The sequence below is a fragment of the Drosophila takahashii genome, chromosome X, assembly GCF_030179915.1.
Source record: "Drosophila takahashii strain IR98-3 E-12201 chromosome X, DtakHiC1v2, whole genome shotgun sequence".
In the NCBI taxonomy this organism is placed as follows: domain Eukaryota; kingdom Metazoa; phylum Arthropoda; class Insecta; order Diptera; family Drosophilidae; genus Drosophila; species Drosophila takahashii.
In genome coordinates, this window is record NC_091683.1 from 2727610 (window position 1) to 2746200 (window position 18591).

Consider the following 18591-nt stretch of genomic DNA (forward strand, 5'->3'; position numbering starts at 1 on the left):
CAATACAACACTTAAACTATTCAGTGCACATTTTATTTTGTCTATAATTTAATTAAAACCAATAAAACGAAAGCCATTTCGTTGGACAGGTAAAATCGAAAATATAAAATAAATAAATGGTTTATGTGGCATTTGCCATTTACCACAGGACAAAATCGTTAAACTTTGACTGGCAATCTAAATCTAAATCTAAGTTCTAAGGGGGCAGTAAAAGAACATCGTTCTGAATTTGAATGGTGAATTTCGAGTACAGAAATGGTTGGCTTGGCTGGGCTCTTCTTCTTCTAACCGGATAACCCAACCAACTCGTTTGACAGTTGTTCGAAGTCATCGAAGAGGCAATTTCCAAAGCTATTGCCATTTTCCCGCTGCGTCAGATCGATCCTCTGCTTTTAATTGCATTTTGATTTGAGCTAGAGACTGAGACTGCGACTGAAATCGAATTCGCGACCGGTTCTCGCACAATCGTAATCGAGGCTTCGACGGAGCTCATAAATCGTTCGATCATCAATGGCACTTTGACAACTTTGCTTTTTTCTCTTTCTTATTTTTTGTGCCTTTTTTTGAACAAAATGTGTGCACAGCCAAGTTGTGAAATTAATGCAATTTACTTACAAAATGTCCCATTAAAAGCGCTTAACCAACGGGGGAAAATGGAAAAAGGAAGACGGAATTCAGGCATAGACATAAAGCAATATGAGAGTCGCCTTGTCTGGCTGTGGATGTGTTTGCCTGCATGAGACTGTAATTTAATGCTGCTGCAGTTTTCCTCCTCCCATTTTCTTTATTTTCCTTTGCATACATACATATACATTCACATACAACCGACGACCCTGGCAGGCCACAAATTACCCGGCCAAGTCCATGAAGCGCATTTAGCTAAATCGCACAATTTATGTCTTATAAAAATGCTTGTGTCTCGAAACTGAAACCGAAGCCGAACCCAAGCCTGAACTCCAAACCAAAACCATATATGTACCAAGGACCAAAGACCAAGGCCTCGGGGGGAGCGGAGGGTTAAAGCCAAGTGACATTGCCAGAAAGGCTAATGTATGAGTCCCAAGTGTAATGGATCGCGAAGAGAAAGTATGCTTACAGTATGCCTAGTTCTACAAAACCCAAATATTCTATTGTAGTAACACTGAGTTTATAATGACAATTTGTAAACTTTTTTCAAATATTTTAAAACAAGGTAAATTAAAAATATTGAATATTAATATTGTAATATCAAGTTTTAGAAATATACAGAACAAAACATATTTTACACAAAAAAATCAGTATTTCAGCCATTACAAAAGAAATATTTCTCCAAATATGGAGTGTCATACCTTGTTGAACTCGTAGTTAAATTCTGAATCGATTTGCGTTCAGATCTAGACATTTTAATTTTTTGTAATTTTTTGCAAAAAATGATGATGGTACCCCTTATCAAAAATGCGAAAATTTGTGAAAAATTAAATTTCCCCGAAAGTGTTGGGAATCGTTAGTTTAGGTTGTTAGCTGTCCAAAGCAGTGCGACTTTTATGTGTATGACCATTTTTGGCCAAGTTACAGCAAAAAACTCACTACAGAAAATCTTTTTTTTTCCAAAAACCAGAAATTCTAATCCAGAAAATATGCCTCGTAGTGGTCTTAATCAAATGGCCATTTTTTCTGAAGTTCTTTTTAAATATTACAACATTTATATTGGACTTAGAACAATATTATTGATTTAAGTTTATCCTAAACTAATAATAAAATTTGAAGGCCAAATAAATGAAATATACCAAATGTGGCTCCGAAAATTCCAGCATTTGGCCAATAAAAGTTGGCTTAGGAATACATTTCGCTGTAACTGCCCTGAAAGCCATAAAGAACCATTCCCTAACACCTCGACGCAGCTTGAGTTCTCTGCAAAACTGGCCAATCAAGTATCTCAGCATCTCGGCTTCGTTAAAGTGGCCAAAGCACCCCGCCAGTTGCGTTGAGGAAGGCTAAATCTGATTTATACCTTTTATTATTATGGTCACCCCCCTCCCCGTCCCTCCCCACGAATTATGATGAGTTTTGCTGCGTTCAAATAATTTTCCTCCTTCATTTGGCACTGCCGCGTCCCAATTTCAATTTTCCGTTCCTCGTTTTCCCTCCGCCATTTTAGCAGTTTTTAACTGCTGCGAGACCCTAAAGTTGCACAATCTCTCGAATTATGGCGTCTTAGCGCGTTTTTCCCGGCTTCACTCCAAAAAGTTTTCAATTCAATTATCAACGCCCAGGCTTTTCCTTTTTTTTTTGGGAGGTGGAAAATGGAAGGGTGGCCCGATTTGGCTCCGATTTTGGGCCTGCAATTTTGCTTTGCCGTTTCCCAATGCACATTTTTGGCGTAATTTGTTTGCCAAATTGCGTGTTGGCGTCATCATCGCAGTCGCGCAGTTGTCACCCATCGGTTGCCAGTTTTTTGCGGGGGTGTCGATTGCAACAGCAAAAGCTACAACCCCGCCCACTTACTTGGCCATAAATAATTTTGCAGGCAAAAGCCAATTTCGCCAGTCACATTCGGTGGGAGAATCGCTTTCCCACTTTCCTGCTTTTCCGCTTTTCCGTTGAAGTAAATAAAAGGGGGCGTTGAATGTATGTACATTCGAAAGGAAATTAGTGAGGGAAAATAGTTAACACTCCTTGAAGATGCGAATTGATTGCCAGTGGAAAATTAAGTTGTTTTTATGTCATACTACATCATTATTATATTATTTTAATATATAATTTTGTATTTAATATATATCTTTATCATTTAATATATATTTTTCAATTTATCTTCAAATTACAATAACAACAGCCTTTAATAAAATTTGTCAACCTTTTTCACATCCAATTGATAGCAATTCTTTTGTTAATTTTCTTATCATCTTCATTTCGAACAAACATTTAGTGATTCAGCTTTTCGCCATCATTAGCATAAGCTATCATCACAAAAAATATGTGAAGCGAAATTCCTTACGCATTTGGGAAAGAAATGAAGAGAAGAAAATAAAGGAAAGCAGACCACCCTAAATATTCGCTGCTTTTGCACAAATGCACTCTCTCGTTTCTAAATATAAAAATCAGTTGCCATTCAAGCGGCAAATGTTTTGGCAAACCAACGCGTGAGTTGGGGAAAACTGTCAACACGTTCTCTGGGATATCATAACAGATTTAGCCGAAAGGCAGAAAAGCAGGCAGAGTGCTCAAGGAGCCGAAATTGAAAAATAAATAAAATTATGCGTGGCAGCATTTTTTTGAAATCATTGGCAGGCGACGAAATGTTGCTAAGAAAATGAGGAAAATGTCTTCATGCTTCACTTGATTTTCCCCTTATTTTTCTGCAAATGGGCATCCCATTGAAAATTCAAATCACACCAAATTCTCAAAACACACAAATCGCCGTCGAACCAAATAAAGCAGCCAGAACGTAAAAATAATAGTAAAAATAAAATGCGAGGCGTGCCCACGAAATGAAAGTGAAAACAGGCAACATTTTCTTGTCAACGGGCGAGAAAATTACACAAAGAAAACCAAGTCACATAAATTTGTCAGGACCTTGGAAAAGTAAAGAAGAAAAAGAAAACAAGGACAATGCCAACAGAAAACTCTTTGTGCAGGCAAAGCAACTTTTCGGTGACTTGGGGGGAAAACTTGGGGGTACGGCAAATTTATTTCAATGCTGATTCAGACGAAATGAAAAATAATCAAAATTATGCGAGTTAAGTCTAATCATTAGCAGGCAGGCCCGTATTATCAGAATAAAAAGTTGGGCAGCTGGAAAATGTGAGAGCATTGGAAAAAGTGGCAATGATTTTCCGCTACTTAAGAAACATATTATTAAGAAAACCGTACAAACTTGATTTGTGCTTTTATAATGCAGTTATAAGTAAGGGAAACCGAAAAAATCTTTATTTTTGCCGAAAATTCAAATCCTTATTTTTCACCATAATATATGAGTATTTTGCTCAAAACAATGGAAATAATGATCCAAATATGGAGTGTCATATCTCGTTGAACTCGTTATTTAATTCCCAATCGATTGCCATTTAAACCTGGAAATTTTTGAATTTTTCCATTTTTTGCAAAAAATGATGATGATACCCCTTATCAAAAATGCGAAAATTGGATCCAAATTTTTTTTTTTTAATTTAGACGGAAAGTGCTCTAATATTAATTGTAAGGCCGATAGCTGCTCAAAACAGTACGCCTTTTTGATTTTGGAGCATTTTTGACCAAGTTACAGCAAAAAAACAACTAGAAAAATCATATTTTTACATAAACTACAGGTCATAACTTTCCGCAAAACAAAAAGGTATTTTTACCAAAAAAAATAAATATCAACAAAAAATCGTTCAATATAATTATAGCACGAGAGAAAATAACAATGATTTTCCTCTCGATTTGTATTTTTATAATGATGAGAGCTTCTAGTAATTTCTGGTAATGACTTACAGCTTATAGCAGTTTATAGCTTTTTTCTCACTATTAAGCTTCATTATGTGTTTTATGACTGCGATTCAGATCCGACTGCTTATATTCTTTTTTATGATTTATGGGAACGTGCTGGCTTGGCATATTTCCCTTCGCTCACTTTCGGCAACATTGTTCCCCGGGACAATTCCCTCATTCTTCCCCATTATTCTCCGTTCTTCAGAATTCCGCAGATACAGATACAGTCTGGCGCCTCTTTCCCAGAGCAACTCGAATGTGGAATACAAGTACTCGAGATCATATCATATCGTATTTCGTACTCTGTCTTTCCTTGCCTCTCGAGTTCTTTTTTTCTGATATTCTTTTTTGGTTTCTGCACAGCACCTCCCACTTTTCGCTTTTTCTTTTTGGTACAGGAAAAAATTTAGACATTTTGTAGCCAGTTTATAGATGGTAAGGCGTCTGGCATTCCCCCACTACCCTGTACTCCCCCCGCACAATTGAGGCCTGTGTTTGGTTTTCGCCCATAATTTTTGTGCCGTTTTACAACAAACGGGCACATAACTCTCAGACTCGTCGACTTATGAAGGGGGTATGGAATGGAATGGAGCATGGACCAGTCCGGTCCGGGCTTATCTGTCGGCGCCGGGCCCCATCATCATGCCCACAAACCCCATGCCATATACCATATAGCATAGTACCATCTATGGAACCCGAGCCCCTCCCCCATCCACTGGGTGCAAAATGATTTTCACATGTTTTCCTTTATTTTCCTTTATCTGTTTTCGTTTTCGCACTTTTGTTGGCCTGGCTTGCATGTGTTTTACCACTTTTCGTTTTCCCTGTCGCATTTCCCTCCCCTTCAGCCAGCTTTTAATTAAAATTGCAGCTAAATTATGAACTTTTCTTTTCTCGACCGCCTGCAAATTTCTTCTCTGGGTCTTTGCCTCGACCTGACTTCGCCTGGCCGTATATCAAAAACGGCATTCTCTCTCTGTTCAAGAAGGCCAAGTGGCCAAATGGCCGAATGGCCAAGATGTGCAAATTTCGCTGGCCCAGTAATTGAAGTTTCCCTGCCCCTGCCGCCCGGAAAAATCGGGAAAGAGACTACGGAATACAGAACACGTAATGGGGCCGCAGCAAATGAACTGTGAAGGAAATTCGCGTAAAAATGCGTTTTATTGTTAACCAATTAAGCCGATCGGCTGCATCGTTGGCCATGCTTGAGTAAACCCCAATTCCCCTCCACACACACTCACCGATTTTCCGGGGCCACCGAAAATTTATGTGCTACTTTGGCTAATCGGCGGGAGCTTCGGAATATTTTTGTTTCTTTTTTTGGGGTTTTGGTTTTCCATTCAACGGTTTTCTTTTTCTGTTCTTTTTTTTGTGGCTCTTCTAATTGTCTGCCAATGGAATTTATGCGGGGTCTCTGGAATTTTCGCGGTTCCCGTTGAATGCGGCTGGCTTATCGTTCCGCAATATCAACTCAAACTCAATTACAATGCGTGTCAATGGCAATGATACGATGATACGACAATGGGACGCCGCTGCCCCGGAGGCTATTTGGTTGGGGGGATTGGGGATTGGAGTCCCCAACTGGCGGACAATATCGCTATTATTATTATCGTTATCATTAAGAGACGGGGAGGAAATAAAGCTCTTAATAAGATTCATATTGACGCAGGAGACGAGGATGAAAATAATAATGATAAGTCTGACTCTCGGTAAGGAATTCGAAGGAAGCGAAGAAGTCAGACCGAACAAACTGGAAATGCCCTTAAAGTATTTGGGTAACAGGGTTATTTTTAATAAAATATTTTTTTAAAAATAATAGAAATTAGAAAAAATTGTATATTAACTTGGAAAGGGTCACTTTTATTATTTTTATTATTACTTTTACTAAATCAAAAGCTGGAACATATTTTCTTTAAATACTTCTATTATTTCTAGTGAATCATAAATAATATTTAATATGTTCCTCTAGTAGAAACCTCTATCAAAGTATCCCCCTTTAACCCACATTACGGCCTTGACCCCGGAGAAGTCGAGTGACGGATGAAAATAAAATCCATTTAAAATTGTGCAGGAGCAGTAGCTGAATGACAATATGGGTTAAGAAGGGGGACAATGTCGTGTGCCTGCTGCATGGATAAGGTCCTTCGATAAGTACGATATTCCGTTCGTTCGTTCGGTCTGTCTGGTTGTCTCGATGTCTGGGTCTGAATCCACATCCATTGTTGCTGCTGTTGTTATTATTTGCCAAATAAGCGAACGGCCATCCGCGTTGTCTTCCTGCCACGCCCCCCCATTCTGGGGGGCAGGAGGCAGCAGCTCCTTTGTTGTCAGCCTTCGTCGATGATGCAGACATAAGATATGAAAAATATGAGGCAACAGCAATCACAATAGTCGCACCAGTCACCAAAGGCAATCACCAACCCATCCCCGATTCCCGATGCCGAAATCCCCCTCGACAGGCGCTCATGCGTGGGCATTGGCGGACAATCCCAGTAGAAACAGACGAGGGCACAAGAATAGAATTCATTTGCCTTTAAATATTTTGATAAAAAAGTTAAAGCTATATTGCTTTTATGAGTAGTATTAAAAATATAAACCAAGAAATATTTTACAAATTAACGAAATACCAATTAAAGTAATACCTTTGCTTTTGACCTCAACTGTTTGAGATGTACAAAGAGGACACGTGTGTGTCTGCACTTGTGTATAAATCACCCTTAATGCCCTTTTTCCCAAGTAAATGGGAGTGGGTAGTGGGGAATGTGGCCAAAGGAACGGAGACTTCGCCTCAGAGTCCCTGGAACACCATAAATTGAAGTCAAGTACTGCCAATTAGTTGCTAAAATTATTTTATGATATTTTCCGATTAATTAAATGAACATTTACGTCCTGCAAGTGGGCGGTCAGTCTGGAAAATCGATAAAGGGCAGAGAGGCGAATGAGGGAATAAAAAAAATATGTATAAATGAAAGGTACTGCTACTGCTTCCACATCCCTTAACCCCCCTGGTTTTCTTACTTCTTTTTTATTTTCATCAATCAAGGGCACAACAACAGCATCACCCACAACAACAACAACAACAACCATAATCAATCATAACCAAGACAGGGGATAAAGGGGGCCAGCTCAGCTACTCAGCTGCCCCCGCACCTGCCCGAAAAATAGAGCACGTAACAGTTTCCCATCATTATTAATTATTTATGAAATGCCCTGGGATCCCGAAACCATCCCATCCCATCGCCTTCCACCCTCTAAATCTATCCATCTAACAACGAAAAAACGAGGCTAACGGCAGGGACTGCCATTAAATGATTAGCTCTCTTCGGAACCGATGCTCTTCCATCCTTGATAATAACAAAATGGGAGCGGGTTAAGCTCGTTAGCCAATGACGGTAATTTGGTGAGACTATTGGCAAGCAAACTGCCTGCATTGGCCATTTGTTGTCACTTGACTTTGGTTATGTTTGAAAAGGGGGAAGGAAAAAGTGGTAACTTTACGCTTTCCGAAGGTAGTTTGTAAATGTGGGTTTTAGTTCTTAGATTATTATTATTTTCTATAATTATTTCCCGATTCTAATTAAAGGTAGTTGGTAAATGAGGGTTCTAGTTAGTTGGGTAGGTAGTTGGTAAATGTGTGTTCTAGTTCTTAGATAATAAATAATAAATTATCCCTTTCTAATCAAACCTTTCTCCTATTTTTCTTCCAGTGTGCCAGTGCAATGGACACGCCCGTCGCTGCCGCTTCAACCTGGAGCTATACAAGCTATCGGGTCGGGTTTCGGGTGGTGTGTGCTACAACTGCCAGCACGATACTACGGGGAGATACTGTCACTACTGCCGCGAGGGATATTACCGGGATGCCACTAAGCCGCCAAATCATCGCAAAGTCTGCAAGCGTAAGTCCGGCTTTCACTCGTCTGATTGAATGTTAAACAAGATGTTATAATTATAGTGGGAGGTTTTCACGGGGTATTTCCTTTATCTCTTACATTTGGTTATTTATTATAATAAGAAATGTCCCTTAACCTTTCTTGGATATAATATGAGGTATTTCCAAGGACTTAGTAATGGGTATTGCCTGTCTCTACTCCTGTCAGTCTGCCAGGGTTTATTGATAATAAGCTGTCATCAATCAGTGGTCCAATAAGCTGTCTGCCAGACAGATAGACAGACAGACAGATAGACAGCTGTGTGTGTGGAATAGATGGATGGATGGTTGGAGAGACGCTCTAATGAGGATGACATGTCCCCTCTTTCCCCCTCACAGGTTGCGACTGCCATCCGGTGGGTTCGACGGGCAAGACGTGCAATCACCTAAGTGGCCAGTGTCCCTGCAAGGAGGGCGTCACCGGACTGACCTGCAACCGATGTGCCCGAGGCTACCAGCAGACCCGCTCCCACGTGGCACCCTGCATCAGTGAGTTTGAGTTCTTAACGAAGCAGATCCTCGGATTCCATGGTTTCTAATCCGCTACTTTTATATTTTTTCCCATTATTATTTACCAATTAACAGAAGTGCCCACCAATGCGAACATGATTCAGGCCGAGAGTGCTGGCGGCGGCGGCGGAGGAGGCGGCACGGGTGATTATAAGGACGGCGGTGGTTCGCAGGTCGAGGAAATGAAGAAGTGTAAGTGCACTGGGCGCAAAAAATGCAAGAGTTTTTCAAGAAAAATATCCCTTTTCTAACCCACAGACTGCGGCAAGTGCAAGGCGAGTCCCAAGAAGCTGAATCTCAACAAGTTTTGCATGGAAGACTATGGTGAGTGGTTCGGAATGTTTAATATAAATATTAAAATATAATATATATTTAATATATTATTTCTACAGCCATTTTGGCCAAGGTCATTGGCCACGATCGCGCCTCGCAGGACATCAGCACCGAAAAGTTCTCGATAGAGCGACAGAACGAGATCTACAAGTACGAGATCAACATCCAGACGATCTTCAAGCGGAATCCCATGTCGGGCACGACCAGTTCCTTGCTGGGCAGAGGCAATATGATGCTGCTGGTGCCGCGCAAGAGCATCGAGTGCCAGTGTCCCAAAATAAAGCTAAACAAGTGAGTGGAATTATATCACTTAAGCCTTTAGATCAGAGATCACCCCTGCTTTAGATCCTTAGTAAAATCCAATCTAATTCCCACCTTTTCTCCTTACTTTTCTTTAAATTTTCCATCCAGATCGTATCTCATCCTTGGACGCGACTCGGAGGCGGCGCCTGGCTATTTGGCCATAGGACCCAGCTCGGTGGTCCTCGAGTGGAAGGACGAGTGGTCGCTACGCATGAAGCGATTCCAGCGGCGAGCACGCAAATGCAGTTGAATCGAACCGGAAACGGAATATGTCAGAGCGGATTTCAATTTCACACACTTGGCTAGGTATCGGTTTTTGTATAAATTGTACAGTTTACTCAAGTTTCTGACCTTCTTCGGCATCATGCTATAAATTAATCTAAACGAATCGAATCGGAAAATCGGTCCCTTAAAATCAAAAGTCCCCAGCCCGTCGTCAGCAATTCCCAACCGGAAGTAATACCTATATAACCTATAATCTCAGTTCCCTCCTAGAATATCATCTTCTTCTTCCGGTGGAAGGGGAGTTTCTAGTCTATAAAGCGCTTTACACAAAACACACAAAATACACAACCCCTACATATTATGCCCCTTTTTATGAAACACCAAATGCTAATTACAGTTACGTGCCAATGGGCCAATGGGCAGTGGGCGTGGCCGTGGCCGCTTGTGTCCATAACGGTTATGTTGGCCATAAAAAACAGTTATAAATTGAAAATAAGTGCGAGAAAGAGCCGAAAAGCGTCGCGTGTCGCGATTCTAGACAACCAAACAGGCAAACAAGCGCGAATTTTCCGGGAGGGAAATGGAAAATGGGAAATGGGGAAAACGGACAAACAGGCCAACACGTCGACACATAAGTGCAGTCATAAAGCAACAACAAAACACGGGCCTTGACCAGATGGCAAGCCGTCCACATCCACACTTTTGCCAATAAATAGTAGGGAGCCTCAAAATAGTATTATTAATAGTCAATAGAATAGAAGGTAGAATATCCCGTACCAATCAAATTTCTAGGCATTTTAACGAATGAAAAATTCTCTTAAAAAACAAATTAATTATTTGAATTTCTATTCCTAAAAGTACACACTTTTGCCCTAAAAACAGTATTATTTTTCCCTTTATATTCTTTATATATTATTTATTTTGGCCCTAGGTATGCGTTCACTTTTCAAAACAATAAAAACTTGGGGTTAAAAGTGCCATAAGAAAACCTAAAATTTAAATCAACTGAAAAACAAATAGATGGAAACTAAATCAAATCTCTTATGATGCCGAAAACTTAATACTCAAAATTAGTGATCATTGTTTAACTCATTCAATGCCGTTTTTAATTAGTCCATTATTGTCTTCTCTTTCAATGTCAATATTTATTTGTATACTTCATTTTGGGGGCCTTAAAACCAATAGCCTAATAATGAATATCCCTGACAATGCAGCTGGAGCAAACATTCTCGTTTTTTAGCAACCAAACCGTAACCAAGAATTTATTCAATTTCCAATATTTGCTAAAATGCTGTTTAAATATTTACCATTTGTTGCTAGTCCAACAATATTTATTTGTACTAGTTTATCATACTCTTTTTAGAGGAAGTACTTGGATTTTGTCCATAACTTTGCTTCAATGCTTAAAAAATATTTGCAAATATCACAGATGCAATTTCGAAGTCCTGCTGATTTATTTTTCCTAAAGCTTCTAGGGTATTCAAACTCAGGCTTGCCAAAATGAACTTATTTGTGTTGGTTTCATCTGGTTTTCCTGTATTTCTCAAGAATTTATGCAAACAGTTTTTGCCGATAATTATGCACATGTTTATTGACAATCTGCTGGTTGATTTTTCACGCGCTTTTGCATACCAATTTGTTTTTGATGGATGCATCAATAAAAAGAAATAAAAATAACAGCGGCAAAGGCGCAAAACAGCGGCAAAACAGGCATTTAAAATGCATTTATTTGAATTTAATTTTCAATTTGAATTATGCATGCAAATTGAGAGCGCATCGGAAACTGAAATCGAAGGCGTCAAGAGTTGAGCGTAAACTGGAGGTGTTAAGCGATCGGGGGAACTGGTTGTAACTTGTTTTTGGAGCACGATGTGTAGGCCACGCAACACTGGGAACACTCATCTCCAGCAGCTTCTTGGTACAGTAAGCCTTTCCGAAGACGAATTTTTAGGAATTGAACAATAAAAAAAAAGCAAAAATATATCGGAAAAAATCCAAATTATTTTTATATTTATTTTTCTTCATAAGAAATAACTTTTTAAATAGTTTCACAATAGTTTCCTTTACTGGGTGCCCACTGTACATGCTTGATAAGCATCAGAGACAAAAACCAACACGTAACACAAATTGAACAGCAGAACAAACAGAGAAATTAGCTGCGAGAATGCACTCTTCAGAATAAATTTATAAAATTCTTTATAAATAAAAAAAATAAGAAACAGGTTTGCTAATATTTATTTTAAGCGAAGAAAATGATATGAGGAAATAAATATTTCACGCATTCAAATGAATAATAAAAATTTCTCTCCGTGTACTCCGTGTAAAAATGAACTTCGTGGGCCCCCCAAATAAAAAAAAGCAACGATTGCAGTTACATTTTACATTCGATGTTGCTGCGGATTAAACATGTTTCGGGCTCAAAAATGTAACATGATATATGACAGCCAAGTGTCGAACTTGATAAATGTTTTAATGAATTTATTTTCGTGTTTATGCGCTGCCTGTTCGGCCATCTGACTGAATCGAGATCTTTAGCTGACTTTTCTGTTCGTTTTGGTTTCGATTTGGTTTCAGTTTCGACACGACACCTACTCTACTCTCTGGGTCTTTTGTGGACGTCTGATTCTGATGTCTGATGTGTTGTGTCCCCCGTCCATATGCCACATATCTCATTCCCATTCACAAGTTATTCAGGTCCGACCGTGACCATGATGTATGATAAATCAAAATGGGGGCAACATATGCAGGGACAGTCGAGAGTCGAGAGTCCCGAGTTGGACAGTTAACATGCTGCGGCATTTAAGCCGAGATTTGTGTTGCGTTCGCATTCGCATTCACTCTCCGCCCAGGGACGCATAATTAGCTCTGTGGATGTGGATCTGCGGATCTGTATCCATATCTGTTTCTGTTTTCCGCCGGCCAACGTGGCGTATGAGTCATGAACACACGTGTGCCCACAACATGCAGGCCAAAAAACGAAAAAAGAGAGGCGGAAAACGGACATTCTTCATGGAAAACGCGTGTCCTGAAGCCAAATAAATGCAAAATTGTCAACTTTTTACTGTATACATTTATACGCATTTTTATGCATTTTATGCAGGATGCTGAACTGCAAAAAATTGATGCTATTAACTATTCAAAAGGTTTGGCATTTAAAAGGGATTGTATTTTCAGTTTTAAATTTCAGAAAATTAAATACAAAATATAACTATTTGTTGAAATAATGCCGAATTCTTCAGAAAATTCAGAAATGGTTCCCTATTTTCCATCTTCACCTGAAAATTTCCCAAAAATAGCCTTGAATAAATGCTGACAAATAGTCAGTGAAAAAATTGTTTCCACAACGCAACAAAAAAAGGGAAATGAAATGAGAATGAGAAATTCAATTGTGGCCGGCTTCATGCCTTCATGCATATTTAAATGAGATTTTGCGTTAACTGAATTTTTTCACCGGCATGCGGCGAAGGCGGGGGGCGTGGCCAGTGGGGCCTTGACAAAAAAAAACACATATTAATTTATATAATGTACGTGTACGCACAGAGATATAAAACATTTATATAGATTTAAATAAATTGGGTTCTGTTCTTCTCATTTCGTTCTTTTTTTTCTCCTCGGTTTCCTGTTTTCTGTTTTATTTTTTGCAATTTTTGTTCGTTCATTTAACGCACAACGGGGGGCGGGGGGCGTTGGGGGCGTGGCAACAGGCGTGTTGTCGCATATGTATTTTAAATAGGATGCAGGTCCCATTAGCATATAAATTGACGCAGCGACAGTTGAGTGGATAAAAAACGGATAAAAACTCTTAACCAAGAGGCTTTGCAAATGAAGGGGTAGGGTTGGTTCGTAACTGTTAACTAGCATTTGGTACAAAAAAAGTATTAAAAAACTAATTGAATTGAAATGCCCACCAAACATCAGAAACACAAACACAGACAAAACAAGCTGACAAATTGACTTCCGTTTCCGCTAATTCAAAACAAATGAGAAAATTGAAAAATTGAAATTTCTTCGAAAGAATGAACTTACTTAAGTACTTAAAGAGAGAGATGCAAACATAACCAAATTAGTCATTAGTTGATATGTCAAGCCGTTTTACCTTTATTTATTTACACCTTTTTTTCCTAACCCTAAACTTAATTATAAATGAATACCCCTCAAAAACGGAATATATTTATAAAGAAGGGGAAGCCGGAGATCTAAAATGTATTTATATGTTATATGGTAGATCCCATTTCCCATTTGGTTTATATGGCCTACTAATCACATATCCTTCAGCCACACGCAAGTAAACACGATTAGTTATTAAATAATATTTAATGTTTTTTTTTTCGGTCAGACTAATATGAATATATCATGCGTGTGTTTGTCCAGAACGAATTATTCATATGGTAAGCCTACAGAAAAAAACACAAATATCATACATATTAAAAACATAAATATGCCTAATCAAAAATCAAAAACAAAAGAGAGAAACACAAAAAAGAAAACCAATTTTTTTCTTAGATTTTTTGTAAATACTCAAAAAACGTAACGAGTGAAGAGGAAGAAGATAGAACTATATATATAGATACACCTTGATTACAATTTCGATTATTGCTAATTATTATGTTGAATCATAAATTGCACACTCATACACACACACACCAACACACACAAAAGCAAGAGAAATTCACATTGTCTGATATTAAAGTATTGTAGTTGGTACTTATATAATATATATATAAATATATATATATATAATTAAATATTAAAATATGATTAATCATAATACATAAAGTATGCAATTTTTGTGGCAAAAGAAAACAAATATATCAAAGACAAGCAGATGGAGCAAAATCCAAGTTATATATATATATATATCATTTATGTGTACTTGAAAAAGTAAAAAACCGAAAGCAAAAAGAGCATGAAAGTTTAATCGAATTAAGTGGACAAATTGCTAATAATAATAAAACTAATAACGAAATCAAGCCAAAAACTGTATAAATTCGGGGATTAAACTAGGCACTGGGTACAATTTTTGTTTGTGTAAAGGTAAGTATAGTGGAAACACCTATGAACGAAATAAAAACGATTGCAGCTTCAACATTCGAAAGTTCTGAGTTTTTATTATTTCCCTTGTTTAAGCTAAAAAAAATTGATAGGTGCAAAATATAGATTTGAATTTTAGAGAAAAATAAACAGTATTTTCGGTTTTTCAGTCGTTATTTGGACAAATCAAGGCCGAGAGCTAAACGACCGACTGTTTTGAATATCTAACAACCTAAACTAACGATCCGCATCACTATTGGGAAAATAAAATTTTTTACAAATTTTCGCATTTTTGATAAGGGGTTACATCATGATATTTTGCAAAAAATGACAAATAATTAAAATGTCTAGATTTAAACGCAAATCAATTCAGAATTTAACTACGAGTTCAACAAGGTAGTACACACCATATTTGGACCATTATTTCCATTTTTATGACCGAAATACAATTTTTTTTGGAGGGAAAATCAGGATATTGATTTTTGTACAAATTTGACGTTTTTCTTAAGGGATTTTTTGCTGTTAATTGTCCAAAAATGCTTCAAATTCAAAAAGGCGCACTGTTTTGAGCAGCTAACAACCTAATATTTAATATCAGTGCACTTTTTGTCTGAATTGAAAAAAATAATTTGGGACCCAATTTTCGCATTTTTGATAAGGGGTTACATCATGATTTTTTGCAAAAAATGACAAAAAATTAAAATGTTCAGATTTGAACGCAAATCGATTCAGAATTAAACTACGAGTTCAAAAAGGTATGACACTCAATTTTTGGGCTATTATTTCCTTTGTTTTGGCCCAAAAACTAATATTTTAGGGTCAAAAAAATAGATTCGAATTTTAGGAAAAAAAAAAATTTTTTTTCTGTTTTTCAGTCGTATTTTGGGCAAGTCTTGGACGCAAATCGAATCCTCCCTTTGTCGAGGCAATAAAGTCGTCTCGTCTCGTCTCGTTAGGGGGAAGGCCCATCTGGAGCTCCTCGGTACTTATTGCGATGGTCCCGAGCTTCCTATTGATTTTGCATTTGCATAAGCAGTTTATTGTGCCAGCAACCCACACACAAACTCAAAGTGGGCCTCCTCTACTCGACACTTTTGGCCCGGGAAAGTCCAAATCGCATAGTGCTGCATACTTTTTGGGGAGGGAAAACTTGCCACTTGTCCTTGCGCCGGGCGAAAATTAATTTAAAGCGCAATTTAAGTAAAATTTGCGCCCGGGGGCCGGTTCTTAGTTTTATTTGAGCTTTGCTCTCATTGCCAGGACTCAGGACTCAGGTCCTTCGAGCAGTGAAACCGAAACTAATACGCATATTTATCAAATTTCACGGCTCCGGGGTGGCTGCTTCTGCCGTTGCATTCGAAGTCGTGCCTAAATGTACATCCACTGTTGCCCGGAAAATGCCCTGCAGCGCTTTCAGTTTCGTCCTTCTGCAGGACTTCAACCGCAATGCAAAGCGACGGACAAAGTTTTTTGGTCTGGCAAACTTGACAAAGAAATAAAAGTGGCGCAGAAATGTAAGTGGCGAGGCACGTCTGTTTGCGGAGTTTGCTCGAAGAGGGAGATACCCTGGCATCGGCATCACGTAGCCCAGAAAGTAAGTGGCTGTCAGCAGGAGGAGGATATTCAATTTTCATTGGGGAGTTTCAGAAACTTGAAACTAAGGGGTAATGCCAAACGCAGAGCAACTTATTTATTTATTTACACAAAAGTTAAGGAGAAATTGCAGTTTAAAAAATAAATTATATATTCTTTAAAAATAAGAAGAAAGGCAGATGGCTTTAAAAAGTCAACGTTTATCAGCTGTAGCAGCTTTTGACTTATTACAAAAATTATAAACAAAAAAAATAAACAGATCATAAAAAAATGTGTATCCATTATTCATTCCAAATATTTGAGTTTTCTTTCTACTTTTTTTATTTTATTTTGATTTTTGGTTTACAAGAATTTTTTTTAATTTTTCATAGATTTCGCATAACGAATCATACCGGCTTGCCAATAATTGAGTGAAAGGGACAGGCGGCTAGTCGGACAGGAGAAATAATGATTCGAGCCTTCGAAATCCGTACTCTCCCCTGCGGAAAGGTATCATGGTTTTTCAAACAGGACATAAAAAAAGCGCTAAAACTCCGCTGGGTGGTGGATGGTCGATGGTCCATAGGTCTGGTTGCCAATAGCAATAGCCAAAGCAATATGCAGGGACAAAGCGGCGTCTGTCTGTGGCAGACAGCCCCCCGCCCCCCGGAAAGCCACCCAAAAACCACCCAGAAAGCCCACCCACTCCCCTACGCGCCTGCACGCTTCATAAGCGCAGCGAATGAATTTTAATTTGATTAAAGTGAAAAATTGAAAAATGCTTCTTGTGCTGCTGCTTCGCCTTTGCTTTTTTCGGGACTCTATTAAACGAACCCAAATTCGCCACCCTGCGGAAAGATATACGGGGATTAGTTGGCCAATCAGCGGAGCAGCAGGCAACTGGGATTCGGTTTGGGTTTGGGTTTGGGATGGGGATTTTGTGGCCTGCTGCACAACCTCATCATCTTCATTCTGGCCATGGTTGCCATGGCTGGAAATTCCAAATGCCGATTGACGACGCAGTATTTTCCTTCCAACCACGACGATATCCCAGAAAGATGGGAACGGGAATGGGAATGGGAACTTAGGCCGCATTAAACCTTTTTCCCTCTAATATTGTTGTTTTTCGTTACACCAACCACCCAAAGCCACCGAACCAACAGCCAGACCCTTGAAAACGCTCAAAGACTTTTCCATTCGGGCCTTCTAGGAAATGCTTAGCCCGGCTAAGAAGCGTTTTTTTTTTTTGCCCTCTGCTGAAGGAATCGTCTGCTGGAATTACGCCGCTTGGATTTCAAGTGCCGCCACTTGCTGTTGCAGCAAATATAACACAAAAGTTGACACAGCACCAAAAGCACTGGAAAGAATTGTTAAGTCTCACGCGAAAATCGAGGAATTAAATGCAATATTAGTTTTAATAAAAATTTAACTTACGGAATGTATTTTTCTTAGGGAATAAAAAATAAAATAATATTTTATGTTATTTAAAAAAAAGGAAATATATTTTATAAAAAGAGTTTAAGAAGTTTAAAAAATGTATGATTAAATATTTAAATTATCTAAAAACAAATTATTTTCTTAATAAAAATAATTAATGAAAAAGGCGATAAATCGTTCTTAATATTTTGTGCCTATAAATTGGCTTTTATTATTGACTGTTGAATATTGTTAGAGCATTCAATACCATACAAAATCCATGGAATCGAAGTAACTTATCCGAAAACTTCAGGCAGGCAAGGCAGCATCTTTGGATTAAGTTCGCCCCTGGCTGAAGACTGAAGACAAGCTGAATACTGCTGCTTCATAGTTGCAAATTGCCGGAGGCCAGAGAGACGCCATTCGCCAGTCGAGTGAAACAGAATTTTTCACTGAACCCTAAACGTGTTTGGGGCTTGGGGTTTGGGATTGGAGATGCAGAAGTCGAGGCTGGAGAAAGTGGGGTGACCGGGACTGTTGGCATTCACATGGGGCGCATTGTGAAGTGCAAAAAAGGCGTATTTTACAAGATTTTTATTACATATAAATGCGAAAAGTATTAAAAAAGTAAACTTTTTATAGACTTTTCATGGGGCGGGGGAAAGTGGAAAGGGGAATGGGGCTAAGTGCGGAACGAAAAAGAAGTTGTACTACGCTTTTTGTCTGGGCGTCATGATGCGTGTTAAGGGAATACCAACACACGCGTAGGCCAAACACACACACACACTCAGAGCGTGGAAATGCTTTCACTTGGCTACAAGGAGCAC

General features: G+C 38.6%; 1 protein-coding gene across 1 annotated transcript in view; it reads left to right on the forward strand.

Moving 5' to 3' along the window:
* Positions 1-10588, forward strand: part of NetB (Netrin-B) — a 58337-nt gene extending 47749 nt beyond the window's left edge. Inside the window, exons 3-8 of the mRNA XM_017139715.3 lie at positions 8154-8342; positions 8714-8863; positions 8960-9076; positions 9143-9208; positions 9277-9508; positions 9629-10588. Of these exons, the coding sequence (XP_016995204.2) occupies positions 8154-8342; positions 8714-8863; positions 8960-9076; positions 9143-9208; positions 9277-9508; positions 9629-9770 (896 nt within the window). The 3' untranslated portion in view covers positions 9771-10588. The remainder of the gene's footprint in view (positions 1-8153; positions 8343-8713; positions 8864-8959; positions 9077-9142; positions 9209-9276; positions 9509-9628) is intronic.
* The last annotated feature ends 8003 nt before the right edge of the window (positions 10589-18591 follow it).